This window comes from Melozone crissalis, unplaced genomic scaffold (assembly GCF_028551555.1).
Source record: "Melozone crissalis strain CALT ecotype California unplaced genomic scaffold, PUWL_Pcris_2 ptg000033l_1, whole genome shotgun sequence".
Classification (NCBI taxonomy): Eukaryota; Metazoa; Chordata; class Aves; order Passeriformes; family Passerellidae; genus Melozone; species Melozone crissalis.
Window position 1 is genome coordinate 10,568,500 of NW_026535811.1, and position 15,057 is coordinate 10,583,556.

Genomic DNA, 15,057 nt, shown 5'->3' on the forward strand with positions numbered 1-15,057 from the left:
ATTGCTTTTATTACAGTATTTTTAATACACCAAACCATATAAAAATTACAAAATATTGCAAAAAGTCAGGAGGAACCTTGCTCCGAGTTTTTAAAATCTTTTAGTGGTTGCTGGTGCAGAGTTAAGGGCATGGGCTCTTAACACAACCTCATCAATCCTTGTGCATCTTTTACTTTTTCTATAAGTAAAAAGAAACTTAGAATATTCATCAATATAAAATATTGTTCTTTCACTATCACAATTCTTCATGTATTTCTGTTGATATCCTTACAGAAAATCTCTAAAAGAAAAAGAAAGGAAGATCAGCTTAAAATAAAGAAAAATAAAGGAAGATAATTTAATTTTACAGTTCTATGATATAAAGTACAGGAGATGAAACAAAGCAAAAGAAAAAAGTGTTAAAGTGAAATAAATACTGGCGGAAAATTAGAAAAAATTATTATTTTTCTTTGAGTGTGGCATTTTTTACTGAATTAATAATTTGGTTTTCTCTGAGCACTGGTCATGACAAAAAGACGATAGAATCTAAAAAATCTTTCTGTCATTGTCAAACACTAACATTGGATTAATGCTATTTCATGGCCTGTAATTTAAAATGGCCACAATTGCATTTTATTTAATTTCATCACTTTCTCTTATTTTCATAATATTTATATTTAGTAAAAGGGTTTTTTTGTGTCTGAAGCACATATATCAACTAAGGATTGTTGATAAATATTGTGAGAATTACTGCATTGTCCTGCAAATCTCTGTCTCCAAGGGAAGAGTCTGACCTTTGATGAAAGAGATGCCATCGTATACATGGACATCAGAGAGTGATGGACTGGCAATAAATACCTCCCCCCAGAAATCATGCATTAAGTGATACAGACATTTTGGAATGGTTCTTCAATAATTCTGTCAGTTATAGAAGGCAATTATAAACCTTTAAGATCACGTGTTGTGTAATTTTGAACAATTTTTTTTTCTGAAAGAAGTGGTTTTTTCTGCTGAATCTAGCTTATTTTATTTTATTATTTTTTAATTTTTTTTTATTTTATTTAAGGAAAATCCCTATAGCCATGGTCTATTCAGTACTAAGTCCAAAGTAAACAGACATGGAAATGTTTGCTATTGTTTAGCAAAATATATGTTAACTCTGAATCCAGCTACTCAAACCAAGCAGGTTTTGTGTCAATACTTTTCCAAAAATTATTTCATATTTTTTTGCACTGTGAGGAAACATAGAGCAAAATGTGTAAAGCATCAATGATTGAAATGCTTTGGATTATTATATAAAATCCTTCAGGCACAAAGAAATTAAGTTTTAGTTGGATCATTTATTTTGTTATTATGTCACCTTTAGAGAGCCTCTTTCTACAAAAAAAAGTGGTAAATAATTGACTGCTATTAATTTTCAAGATCAAACACATCGAACTATTAAACTGAATTTTATGTTTAATAATCAAGGGGGAGAATATTCCTTATGTAGACAGAGATCATTTCTGTGCCTGGTAACCTTTGTTTCTGTATAGCTTTGATGCATCTATCTAGGTAAAGAATGATAATTTTCTATTACATTGTTATATAATTCACAGCACTTAGTCACTGCTAATATATGTAGATACCAACCTGAAAATCTCTAATGAATGTTAAAAAGAAGAAGATGAAACCAAAGGCCACTGTCCACTCACAGATTGCACTCATAAAATGGTAAGTATAATCCTGATGGAATGAGATAGATAACAAATTGTCAGATTAAACAGCTAAATAAAATAAAGGTGAAATGATATAGACATTTCCTTCTGTTAATTCAACAAGTAAGATTTATGACTGGTCATCTCTGTTGTATAAAATTAAATTCACATTTTGTTTTTATAGAATGGTGAGTAAATTTATCAAGGTGCATGTGTTACATTGTCTTGTGCAGTACCATTGAAGGCAGTAGAAGAAAAGCACAATTAGCACAGGATCAAAACAGAGGTTGAATGTAATATAATCCTGAAAAAATTCAGTTGTTGCATTAAGATTACTGATGTGCCCATGCTCCAAGCTTTCACTCAGAGCCACTGAGCTCAGCAATTCTGACCAAATCCTTTCCATGTTTTGAAATGGAGAGCCACCCTCAATGACAGCTCCTGACAAGACTTTTATTTTAAACTGTTATTGAAAACCAATGTCACATGACACAAACAGAAAGCAAAGTGTTTCTTAACATGCCATCACCAAAGATGCCATCTGTTTCAGTAATATTATTTTTTCCTCTTTGCATCACATAAAAACCCACAAAATCCCCAAAGATATTATTAAGATTGTCTAATTTGCAAAGATTTATCTCACAGCTGCCTTGCCACTGTTTGGTTGTAGTACATTTGCTAAGTGTGATATTATTAAGCTCTTCGAGCAGGATATACTCTCTGCATTATTTAACTTTTTTTTTTAATACCTCCTTTTAGCAAAATTTGCCCAAAACCAAAAATTAGTTTTCAGAGTTTCATTCTGAAAACATCAAAATGGATTCAAATACCTAAAATTAACTTTAGGATATTTTAGGTCACAGTCCAAATATTAGTGACAGTATCAAAGATTATTTAATAAAGAATAATAAAAAAGCTGAGAAAAAAGCCCTCAAAAACTACAGAATTAAATTGGTCCACTTATTGTTTCATGTGAAAAGTTAATTTTCAAGAAAATTGACTATAAAGGGAAGTAGAACTAATTACCAGATTTTTTTTTGTAGTCTTTTTCTATGGGAAACTCTCAAGTTGCTGGTCAAAATGAAAGTCTAACTCTTTCAAGATTGATCACCCATGACAAATTTTCTTACCCACACCGCAGACATCTTCCTAATGAAGAAGTGACTGGAAACCAGCATTGCACAGATCTGTTCATGATAATGTGCTATTTGAAGTCTCTGGCATGTCTGTAGTGCTTTAAGATAAATATAACAGATTCCCCAAATAATATCACACAAGGTAAGTTGGCTACCTAGTAAGATTTTACCTTTTCACCTGGAGTCCAATCAATTTTTGTCATGGAAATTTTTGAAGCAAACACAATCACTGGGAAACACAGTGTAAAGGAAACTATGCAATATCAGTGAGTAAAAATGAAAATGTCTGCTTAAAAAAAAACAACAACCAAAACTCAGACAATCTTCCCCTTCTGTAGTACAGGAGACCCTGAGCAGCCAGAATATCAAATCAAGGTATTAAGAATATAATTAAATGAATCACCTTATTACAAGGCAGGTGGTAATAGCAATTAAACCACATTTCTGCAAGAATTAAGGTTTCTGTACGTTCTTTTAAAGTATAGACAGTAAGGGAGATACTCCAAACTTAGGTTTCACATGCTTCTGTGAAAAACACTGGAACATTGGTTTTAAATATACTGAAATAAGAGATAAAGCTTTTTAGAAGCTCCCAAAACTTATTTTTATGCTATTGATGATGTCTCAAAATGCTGTATTATACATATTAGAGAGCCCTAAGTAAAGAGTGTGACCTCGTTTTTATTTTTTATCAGCAATGATTTAACTTGAAAGGAAAACCATGAACACATAAAGGGAAAACCATGGCATGCACCATAAAGGATACTGGGAATGAAAGCAATGCATGATATGGCAGAAATGGCCATCCTTATGTGGCACACAAAGTAAGTGTTCCATCGTGGGCAGGACTTGTAGGAGATTATAGACTGAAGTGTGATGTACACAACACCCGAGCCAAAGGCCACCAGAGCTCCTATGTCATGGACACTGGGAACAGCCAGCTCCTGGAAAGGGAATCAGCACACTGGTTAGCTGCTATGACCTGAAGAAACTGGCAGGTAGCGCACATGAATGTAAATTTCCTGCACGACACACTGATTAGAGGAACTAGACTGACTACTAAGGGAATAATTTCTAATTCCAGCTTTGCTCTGGTCTCCTGACTTGAAACATCACCTGACCTTGAGCAAATCTCACATCCTCTTCATGTTTCAGTTATTCTATTGGCAAATAGGGATCAGAATGTACTGTTCACTAGTTGTGCATATACAGTGAAAAGACTGAAGGCTTGCAAGCCACCATTTCCAGCTTCTTGGGCAATTAAGGATGCTTGAAAATCTGCTAGATCAGATGCTTCTTAGCTAGATTAGATCCTTATTATGCTCAGAACCCTTTCCACAAACTGCCCTTAACATGGAAAGCAGACTCAAAGCAGAGGAAATAGAACTTAAGTGAGGAAGGACTTTATGGACTGGCAGTGAGACACAACAGAGATTAGATAAGAACCATTGTTATAACTGTCAATGAATCCCCTTGGAAACATTAGGATCAAAGTTTCTGCATCCCATTCATCATCTTCCTTTTAGGAAGGAGCTGCCTAAAAGGAAGACTACTGAAAACATAAAGCACTGACATAACTTTTGAGATATTCAATGGAAGCAACACATAGAGACTACACTATTCATAAATTATTTTGCATTCCTGATTTGTCTTTTCCCTATTGAAGCTGAGTTTGGTTTCTATTTCAGTCAGGCATCATCCAACAATTTTTTTTTGTGCCACATATAAATCTTTTCAATAAGAACAGGGATATTTTAAAGTAAAATATGATTAGAATAGACTACAGTGCCTGTGGTGTTTGCAATCCACACACACTGCCTGGATGCAAAGCTAAAAAGGGCAAGTTACATCTTAAGACAGAGAGGTTTTTTTGTCTGAAAATGCCATTTCCATTACATGTAAAACTGTTCTGGCTGTTGAAGGCCCAACAATCTTTATTTTCAATTTCTGTGTATGTCATCATGTCACTATATAAGCACAATTGTATTTAACAAAATGCTCCAAGGTAGACCATCCTTTAAAAGAAATAATGCAGCTGTTTCCACAGATTTTAAGGCAGTATCTCAAGCCACCTGCCAATTAAACTTAACTTGAATCTAGGCTGAAGCTTTCAGTGCAATTGCCCTAATATTTGTGTCAGAATCTACCTTATTATACACTTCCTCACTAGAAAAGGTGAAATGAATAATTTGTTTTGGTATTTTTTCTCCCTATTGATTTTCTTTCAGACACTGAGTGGGAGAACTTGGGTTTGTAATGAGATCCTTACTTCTGGCAAAGTAAGCAGTAGTTTTACATGTCTCTATCAATAGATAAGACATGTTGTTATGCCTTTTCCTACAGACTCAGAAGTTTAACAGGCTGATATTGTGCTCAATTTTCTAATCTAAGTCAGATAAGATTAACTTATTTTGTAGAAAATTCTCCTGGTGAGTATGCCATCATTCAGCAAAAAAAGCAGATGTTTTTGTTAGTCTGACTTATTCTGCCCTACCTGATTATAAGCAAACTAAACTTGCAATAGCAAAATTTTTTACACTCAAGTTTTCACAGAAAAATATTTACAGAAAAAAAATCCATATAGTACAGACATGTTACAAGACAATCACACAGAAAACTCCTTAATGGCATAACTGCCCAAGCAAAAATTCTGTTGTATAGGGAGGAAACAAGTCTGTTGCTGAAAAGTTACTCAAAAAAAGGCAAAAGCAAGACACACATTCTAACTCCATTTTCCAAGGGTCTATATGGGGAAAATGTTAATCACTGTTATCTAGTTTAAATTTTTAATGGTAAAGCAATCTTATTTTATTTTCATTTTTGTTATGAAATTTATGGTCATACCTGAAAAGTTGCAACTATGCCCATTCCAGTGCAGCCCATCAAACCCACACATAATGTAAACATATTGCATGAAGATCTAACAAAGTGTGATGATTCATTTTGCTTCTCTATTAATAAATATCTGATGTACATTGTAATTGAAGCTGAAAAAACAAAAAAAAAAGTTTTGTTCAATGATCACATATTGATTACATTTTAAAAACCTTTTCCTGTAATACATGGCATGCAGAACAAAATTATAAACATAATTAATAATACTATCTTTAACTCTGCTGGAATGAAGAAGTTAATTCAGATGAACTTTGAGGTGGAACTTCATTATCTTTGTCTTAAAATTGCATATTATTTCTATCTAGAACTGAATGCACATCAGTTCAAGAAAAGCACAAATTTAAATCCCATTCTCCTGGGTGTTTTGGGCACAGAGGCATTGCTATTCCACATTAGGAACAGATGTTACAGGGAGATAAGAACCATAAGCTGCAAGTGGGAGGCCTTATTCTGCTCTGAGATGCAGAACTACATCTTGTGCCAGAACTACATCTCCTTCTGATGGATGGTCAGAAGAATTAATTCCTTTTTGAAGAGTCACTGCATAAAATGCAGTTCACTCCTGGCAAACACCTGTACTGAATTAGGAAATCATGGTTCCTCAGGATATAATAAGCTGTAGACTGAATTCCACAGTTCCATGACACAGGACACAGTTTCAGCCTATGTACAGTTGGAAAAAGAAATCAGGCAACTTTGCCCAGGCACTGTGAGGTTACATTAAACACTACACAATTGTGAGCTCTTATAAAAGGTAAAATATGTTTACTTTGCCTTAAGGCCGTCATACAGAGATACACAGCTCTTGATCCTCCATCCTTTGAAAGGCAATAGAAAATGCCAAACTTCCTGATTCACATCAGTTATTTTGTAGAGAAGGAGGCACATTGAGGAGAAAACCAGGTGTTGCTTCAACACTGTTCTTCCCTTTACTGCAGCATCTTAGAACCTGAGGTTTCCCTGCATCAGAATTTTTGCAGAGTAATTATGCCATCTTTGCTCCACTTTTATTTCCAGTGTGCTGACTCCTTTGATAAGGTGCTCTGAAGAGACACAAGTGCCTCTGAGCCTGCACTAACTGCTCCTAAGGACCCAACACTCCAGGTATTACTTACATCCATCTGATATTACCATTTGACTGTGGAGAAGTTTTTCTGCAGAATACTAAATACAGTTCTGTAATTAAAGCAGGCACTAATTTTCCATTAATTCTCATTTCTTCATTCTGTTCAACCCAAATACCTTATACATACCTAGAAGTGCTGAAATATTAATCATAAAACCAAAGACACCGCTCTCAGGAGGTTTAGTTCCAGTGTCACTAAAGCAGGAAGAGAGACAAATTAAAAGTTAATTGAGACCTGTGAAACATAAATGAGACAATTGAAATCCCATGAGAAGTAGAACTCATGTGAACCTCTTCTGTGTGTGTAAGGCAATTTATCTTCTTCTGCACCATTTGTAGTGGAGAATCCTTCTTTTCAAAAAGAAAGCATATTTTAAGAGTGTATGCTTTGAATTGTATTTCTTCTTTTTCTGTATGCAATATGCAAAGATGTGACAGACCTGTACTTTGCTCATGAATGGCATGATTCCATAAATGACATTTCAGAAATAATGTTTCTTTTATCCGCTGAATTAACACTGTGGTAGAGTAAAATATATCTAATGGCAGTCACTATCTTAAGATGTGAGAGAATTTGGTTTAATTTCTTTAAAAGGACTTGACCCTATGAGAGAAATTGTGTTCCATGCCCAGGAATGTTCCTAGGAACTGTTTAATTTACTAATGCAGATACAGCTTAAGAGTACTCTATCTCCAAGGTGTTGTAAGTCTCTTCTGATGAAACACTTCACCTTTAATTAGAAGTTCACTGGGACAGAGAGAGGGAGCATGAGTGTGAGAATATCTACAGAATTTATATACATATCTAGATGCACGTCTATATAAATGAAAGATATAATGTACACAAAACATTTGTTTTGTAGAGAATGGAACACCTTCACCTTAGAGTCCTTTCCCCTCTTTTCCCTACATAAGTGCAAAGACCTAGCCCAGAGAATGCCCTTTCCTCACAGAATGGACATACTCCTGGGAGCATGTGAGCTCAAGCAGAACTCTTCTTTGGAAGGTGAATACCCTGTTGAAAGAACAGTACTATGATCTTGTCACCTCTTTCTACTAATTTTTCTTCCCTGATGTTCATTTTTTTCTTGTTTAACATACAACCAGTTGATATCTATTTGATCAGGTTCTGTTGATCAAGCCAATGGAAAAAATCTAATTCTTCAGTCTTTACATAATTTTAGTGTGAGCTAAGTTTCCAGTTACTGGGCAGTACCAAGAGGCAGAATAGTGTGTTTGAACATAGGCACCCAAAAATTCTGCTATCAGATATGTTGTGACCATGTTCACAGGGGTCCCAGGATGAGGGAAGAGACGAGGATGTGACTCCATGTTTCAGAAGGCTTGATTTATTATTTTATGATACATATTATAGTAAAACTATACTAAAAGAATAGAAGAAAGGATTTCATCAGAAGGCTAGCTAAGAATAGCAAAAGAAGGAATGAATTAGAAGGGCTTGTGTCTTGGACAGAGCCCGAGCCAGCTCACTGTGAGTGGCCATTAATTAGAAACAACCACATGGACCAATCATAGATCCACCTGTTGCATTCCACAGCAGCAGATAATCATTGTTTACATTTTATTCCTGAGGCCTCACAGCTTCTCAGGAAGAAAAATCTTAAGGAAAGGATTTTTCATAAAAGATGTCTGTGACAATATGTGAACACATGAGGGTTTTAGCTAATGCCAAAACTTAGTGGACACTGAACAAGGATTCTGAGAACAAACCTTTCTCCTGGAGTGGGAGTGTCAATCTGCTGGAGGGTAGGAAGGCTCTACAGAGGGACCTGGACAGGCTGGATTGATGGGCCAAGATGAGTGGTAGGAGGTTCAGCAAGACCAAGGCCTGGATCCAACACTTCGGCCCCAACAATGTCCAGCAGAAAAGAACCTGGAGGTGCTGGTAGTCAGCAGCTGAAAATGAGCCAGGGTGTGCCCAGGTGGCCAAGAAGGCCAGTGGCATCCTGGCTTGTGTCAGCCACAGCGTGGCCAGCAGGAGCAGGGCAGTGACGGTCCCCTGTTCTTGGCTCTGGTGAGGCCACAGCTCAAGCGCTGCTGTGAGTTTGGGCCCCTCACTGCAAGGAAGATATTGAGGGGCTGGGGTGTGTCCAGAGAAGGGTAGCAGAGCTGGAGAAGGGTGTGGAGCGCAAGTCTGATAAGGAGCAGTGGAGGGAGATGGGGGTGTTTAGCCTGGAAGGAGGCTGTAGCCATGTGGGGGTTGGCCTCTGGGTAACAAGCAACAGGACAAGAGGAAATGGCCTCAAGTCGTGCCAGGGGAGATTTAAAGTGGATGTTAGGAAAAATTTCCCCACAGATGGGGTGGTTAGACATTAGAATGGACTGCCCAGAGAGGTGGTGGAGCCACCATCCCTGGAAATGCTAAAGAAAATCCTGGACTTAGGGCCATGGTCTGGTTGACATGGTGGAGTTCAGTCACAGGTTGGAATCAGTACCTCAGAGGTCTTTTCCAACCTTTGTTGATTCTGTGATTCTGTGTATAATGAGACAAGTAGGTACTAGCTAGGGATATTTTTTATGTCATTTAATAAGATGAATACTCTTCATTCCAGCAGTGAGGCTGGATTAGGTTTCAGCACTAAGATTCTGGAGCTACCACTGAGTACAGCCAAAATGACCTCAGCATGAATGCTCTCCACACGCAAAAGAGAAAGCACTCTCTACTTTAGCAATCACTCTCAAGGATTTTGGTAATTTTGTGAAGTTCAGGACAGAAGAGTATGACCATCTCAAATGACTTGATTATTTTAGAAATTCGTATTTGCTCTCCAACCCCTCTATGTCATAGAAGGATTTGTTTAACAAAAGTTGCTAAGATGATTTATCAGAAACAGGAGGAAGCTTAGGATAAAAGTAGGATTTTTTCTATGAAAAGCTCATGAAAAAAAATAGAGAAAATTCATATATTTCTTTTTACTAGGTTGATTCCAAATTCTCAGACAACAAAAGTTTGAACCAAGCTTTTTGACAAGTCTTTACAACTTGTCAGGCATTGGGAATCCCTATTCACCTGAATTTTCTTGTTGTAATGCTTTCTGAAGACTTGCTCCAGCTGGTAGTCTGTATTAATCTTGTTTCTCTTTTAGAGTGAAATTGATGAAAACAGTAAACTGTGTCTTTTTGTTTGTTTGTTTGACACACCTGAAAATCATCTTAATTTGTGTTTCATTTAGCCCATTTTTTAACCTTGAACTTCATCTTTTCCTTTTGTTTCTGGAGTGTTTTCATTAGCACAACAAAGGAGCACATTTAAAATGTGGACCACTTGTGACAATCTTCAAGGACTTTTTCAAATCAGAAACCACTCTGTGGTAAGCACAGGACTGTAATCACTTCAAAGCTTCTGAAGGGCTTTAGGTGAGCCGAGAATGGAATTGGCACACACATAGAAAGCCATTTGAAGTTCTTGGAACACATTGTAGGAGCAAACCAAATAACCTGAAATTGCACTGAACTCCATTTTTTACCAAAGTATTTTCTCAAGATAAAGGCTTATAGGTGATTTTTGCTGTTGGGGATTTTTAAACTCAACAATCTTAGATTATGTTGTAAAGAAAATTCATACCAGGAATATTAAATCACAATCTATTTACAAAATACTGCACTGGACTGTAAAGGACACAATCTTCTAAATGCTATATTTTGCATTAAAAAAGCTAAATGAATACTTGGATTCATATTAATTTTTCTTTAAGTCTGCTGCTTTGAAAAAAAAAAGATTAGCAAAAGAAGTATCGGTGACAGTCCCCTTGTTTTTACAAAAAATAAAAAAGGAAATGGCATATTTGAAACAAAAATGTGCTGACTTATTTGAGCTGGTGCATAGGTGAGTTCAACCTCCATGGAAAAGATGAGGAACCCTGTATGAAAATGACAGCATTTGTGTCCCAATCTCAAGCAGAAAAATTTTAAAAATGAACAGTCTTCGCAAGAGTAGAAAGACAAGAAGGTGAAGGAGACAAGGAATAAATATTTTAGACCCAAAAGACTCCTCGTAATTGAGTTGTCTTCAGAGCCATCATAAACTATTTCTCTTCAAACTGAAGTCCCAAATTTTTAAAATAAGAAGATTCTATTCCACCTACAGGGATTCTGATTTTTCCAGAGGTACCAACTGGTAGGAAATACTTTCAGGAAAATTTCCTTTACTCTTTCACTGAGAATTCAAACAAGCAAACAGCCATCCCAGCAAATCCAAATTGGTTTGGATTTTGAGCAGTGTGAGTAACAGGACTAATTTTGGCACAACCTCATCATCTTTTAGGATTCAGCTGCTAGAAAACACAAAATCATATTCATTTTATCTACCAGGAATTGTATTTATATGGTTTGTTTGATGGGACATTAGCACAACCTCAAAGACAAATTTAGGCGTGGTCTCTCGCTCTAACAGCTGCTACATTGTAAGCAAATAAAATTAATGTTTCTTCAAGGCATACACAGAGTACTTGGGGAATGAGTGTAAGAATTACAGAAATGTTGAACTCAAGTATGTCAGTATTCTTCTCCTTTGTGTAACTGGAATTTCCCCATACGAGCTCTATTTAATTTTTATACTTCATTTTAAGATATTGCACAACTGAAAGGTTGCAACATTCTTCCTCTTTTTTTAACACTCTTAGTTTTACTAAATCACATTCTCACTCACATGATTCATATTCTTAGGCTAAAGCAATGACCTGCAAATTAAGAATATGAATATGGTATGACTATTGTCCTGAGTACTTAGAAAAAACCTTGTATTATTCTCAAATGCATCTTCTATGAAGTTCTTATGCTTAGACCCCATGCCTTTAGAATTGTTGCAGGTGCTTCACCAATAGTCAACATATTCTTAGTCCAAATGTGGTGTTAAAAGGATGTAACATAAACAAGGCTTTTAAAAAGCTTTACCAGTAAATGCAGAGAGACCAAAATGTGAGTGGGAATCACTGGTGCAGCCTCTTATGTCTTTGCTTTGTTTAGGTTTTATAGGGCTTTTGGCTTTATGGACTTTTATGGTGATTCCATAGCTAAAGGATAAGAACAATGTTTAGTGGGAGCTATTCCATTAAGTTGATATAACTGTGGCAGCTGTGATACATTCCCTGGAGTTGTAGAGTTGTGACTTAAAGGTTTGCTCCCTCCCTTTTAGAAAGAATGACACAATTAAGATACCTGGGCTGTCAAAAACTTAACTGCAAACAAAACTATACATAAAAAACCACATCCCACTCTCTCATGTATTTTATTCTATGGCATGGCTTCAATATAAGAAAAATGATTTCTCAAATTTCTTACTACAGGATCTCAAAATACTTCTGAATACAAAACATGTACAATTTTATCAAATTATTAATTTTTGTTAGTTAACACTGGAAAAATTGCACTGATCACAAGCACTTTTGTGTTAGTAAAGCTTTGTGTGTAATCAAGGATGAGCAGTAGGGTATTTGTTCAAGTACAAGAACAAGGCTTTCCAAGAGCTTTCCAGATTTGTGAAGAGAGTCTTAAAAAGTTTTGCTAATATAAATATGAAGCCCAACTTTCTCTAGCTCAATTTGAATGAAGCTCAGCTATCTTGTGGGTTGTGGTGTCATTTGCTCTTGCCTATGATGACAAACCCTAATTTTCAATCACATTTTCTTCTATGTGCCAATCAGGTTAGCAGTCTTCTGAAATTCTGCATGCCCAAAAAGTCCTTCAAAGTATTAGGTCTAGATGCATCTTTGTCACAGACATCTTTTATGAAAAATCCTTTCCTTAGGATTTTTCCTCCTGAGAAACTGTGAGGCCTCAAGAACAAAATGCAAACAATTATTATCTGCTGCTGTGGAATGCAACAGGTGGATCTGTGATTGGTCTCATGTGGTTGTTTCTAATTAATGGCCAATCACAGCCCAGCTGTCTCAGACTCTGTCGGAGACACAAACCTTTCTTATTCATTCTTGCTTTTTCTATTCTTAGCTAGCCTTCAGATGAAATCCTTTCTTCTATTCTTTTAGTATAGTTTTAATATGATATATATTCTAAAATAATAAATCAAGTCTTCTGAAACATGGGGTCAGATCCTCGTCTCTTCCCTCATCCTAAGACCCCTGTGAACACGGTCACACATCTTGAAAGATGTATTTTATAACCTTGTTTAGATCTTCTGGCTAAGAGAGATACATTTTATAACCTTGTTTAGGTCTTCTGGTAAGAAAGATATATTTTATAACCTTGTTTAGATCTTCCAAGAGAATCAGAGACACTCTTGGATTTCTGGCTAACCTTCAATCTATTGAGAGATAAATGCTAACATTTTCATAGTTTAGATTTAAATGTTAACATAAGCTATGCATAAAGAATTATTTACACAGAATTGCACTTAAATGAAAAAGGTTAGAGAAAAAGGATGCCAGGCATCTCTTTAAAACCTATTGGTCCTATAAAGAAATATAAAAAATGTGTGTTTGTGGGGATGTGTTTACTGCAAAAGCCATCGCAGGGCTTTGAGTCCAGTCACCATCTGGTGCACTTTGGCCTAGTTCTGGACTTATACAAACAAAATTACACTTCCACCACGTAATTGTAAACATTTTCTAGCATCAGGCCTGCGTTGGCTGCAGCAGAAAACCTCCATGTCCTTTCTTTCCATGGTGTCTTCAGCGTCAGTGTCCTGTGGCTCCCAGCGGTGCTGGAGGTGTGATGGGTGCCGGGGGTGCCCAGCGTGTCCCTCTGTCACAGGGAGGCCCCTGGGGACCCCAAATTCCCTCCGGGGAGCCCCTCAGGACACCTCCCACGGTCTCACACACGCACGAACCCCGCAGCTCCCCCGCCTCACCTGATGTAGGGCACCAAGGGCTCGACGTGCCCCGCCAGCACGGCGATCACATAGGAGATGATGAAGGCGGCCGAGGACCAGCAGACGAGCAGGGCGGGCACGAAAGCCACGCCGGGCATGCAGCACAAGAGCATCGCCCCCGGGGCCGGGGCAGCGGGGCAGCGCTCACGGCCGGGCACCGGGGACTGCCTGTCCCCGCCCGCCCCGGGGATGCCCCGCCGGGAACGGCGCTGCTTTCCCTTCGCTTTCGCTTCTCCGCGGCGCTCCCCGCCCCCAGGAACAGCCGGGGCCCCTCCGCCTGTCCCCGCTGCGCGATCCGCAGAGTTTGCGGCCGCAGAACTTTCCCCGTGTCCCGGGGCTGCGGCTCTCGCACCGCACACGCCCCGTCCGGGCAGGGAGGCGGGCGGTGAGATGCTGCCCCGACCGCTCACCTACTGCTTGGGCCTCCACAGTGTTCTTTAAAAGGCCTAAAAATGGGTCCATTGGGCTCTTTGCAGCTCATATTATATGTGCTGCAAAGAGCATATTACATGGCTCTATGCTGATATTTACTATATGTATTTTGACCTATTGATTAGTAGTATTGACTACTAATGTAGTGCTGTATTAACGTCTTAATAATACGGTACATGTAGTCTTGTAGTTAAAAGGTAACTTTTGCAGTTAAAATAAGACCTCTGTAAGTGGGATATTTTTTAAAGAAAGGAATGAGGCACTTGCACCAGATAGCAGCTGCAGGACACTGAAATCTTTCAGAGAAAAAGAATTTATTGCCCGCTTATCAGAAGAAATGAACTTCTTCTTGCCTCGAAGGCAGTGTTAAGATTAAGAAGTTGACACTGACCAGACAGAATCCTGTGTTTCAACAGAATTTATGCATCATGTATGAGGTGTATGAATATGCAACAAGCTATTGTTTTTAAGCATTAATCCTTTGTTAAGGGGGTCCTTTTGCAGGCTCCTGCTGCCCAGAAAAAGGTACTTGGATGTCCATAACTCTTTGTCTCTATTGTTTCATATTGTCCTAATTCAATTTGTCCAAATTATTTTTACTGTAATTGTATTACTATTTTTATAAACATTTTATTACTATTAAACTTTTAAAACTTTAAAAACAAGTGATTGGCATTTTTCACACCGGCACAGAAACCAGGTCAGAAACTGAGCCAGTCCCACTCCAGAGTCCTGCACACACCTCACCCGCCTTGGACTTTCATTTCAAACATATAATGTAGCCTTGGTCTCCAAATTTCCCCTGAAATTCACTTCTCCACATGCTTAGAGGGAACCATAGTTTAATTCATAATCATGCTGTGTTCAGCATTTTCACTTTTGTTTAGCCTGAAGCCATGGACATTCTGCCAAGGGTGTTTCTGTTTCCTTTGATTGCTTGCAGTT

The 15,057-nt window shown here is 37.6% G+C and overlaps 1 protein-coding gene across 1 annotated transcript; it reads right to left on the bottom strand.

The window, feature by feature from the left end:
- Positions 1-235: 235 nt before the first annotated feature.
- Positions 236-13,793, bottom strand: DRAM1 (DNA damage regulated autophagy modulator 1). Its single transcript, XM_054282147.1, has 7 exons — positions 13,660-13,793; positions 6,961-7,028; positions 5,657-5,799; positions 3,579-3,756; positions 2,983-3,041; positions 1,612-1,704; positions 236-280 (listed from the first exon to the last, which is right to left on the bottom strand). The coding sequence occupies exons 1-7, from the start codon at positions 13,791-13,793 to the stop codon at positions 236-238; spliced, it is 720 nt and encodes a 239-aa protein (XP_054138122.1).
- Between the last annotated feature and the right edge of the window lie 1,264 nt (positions 13,794-15,057).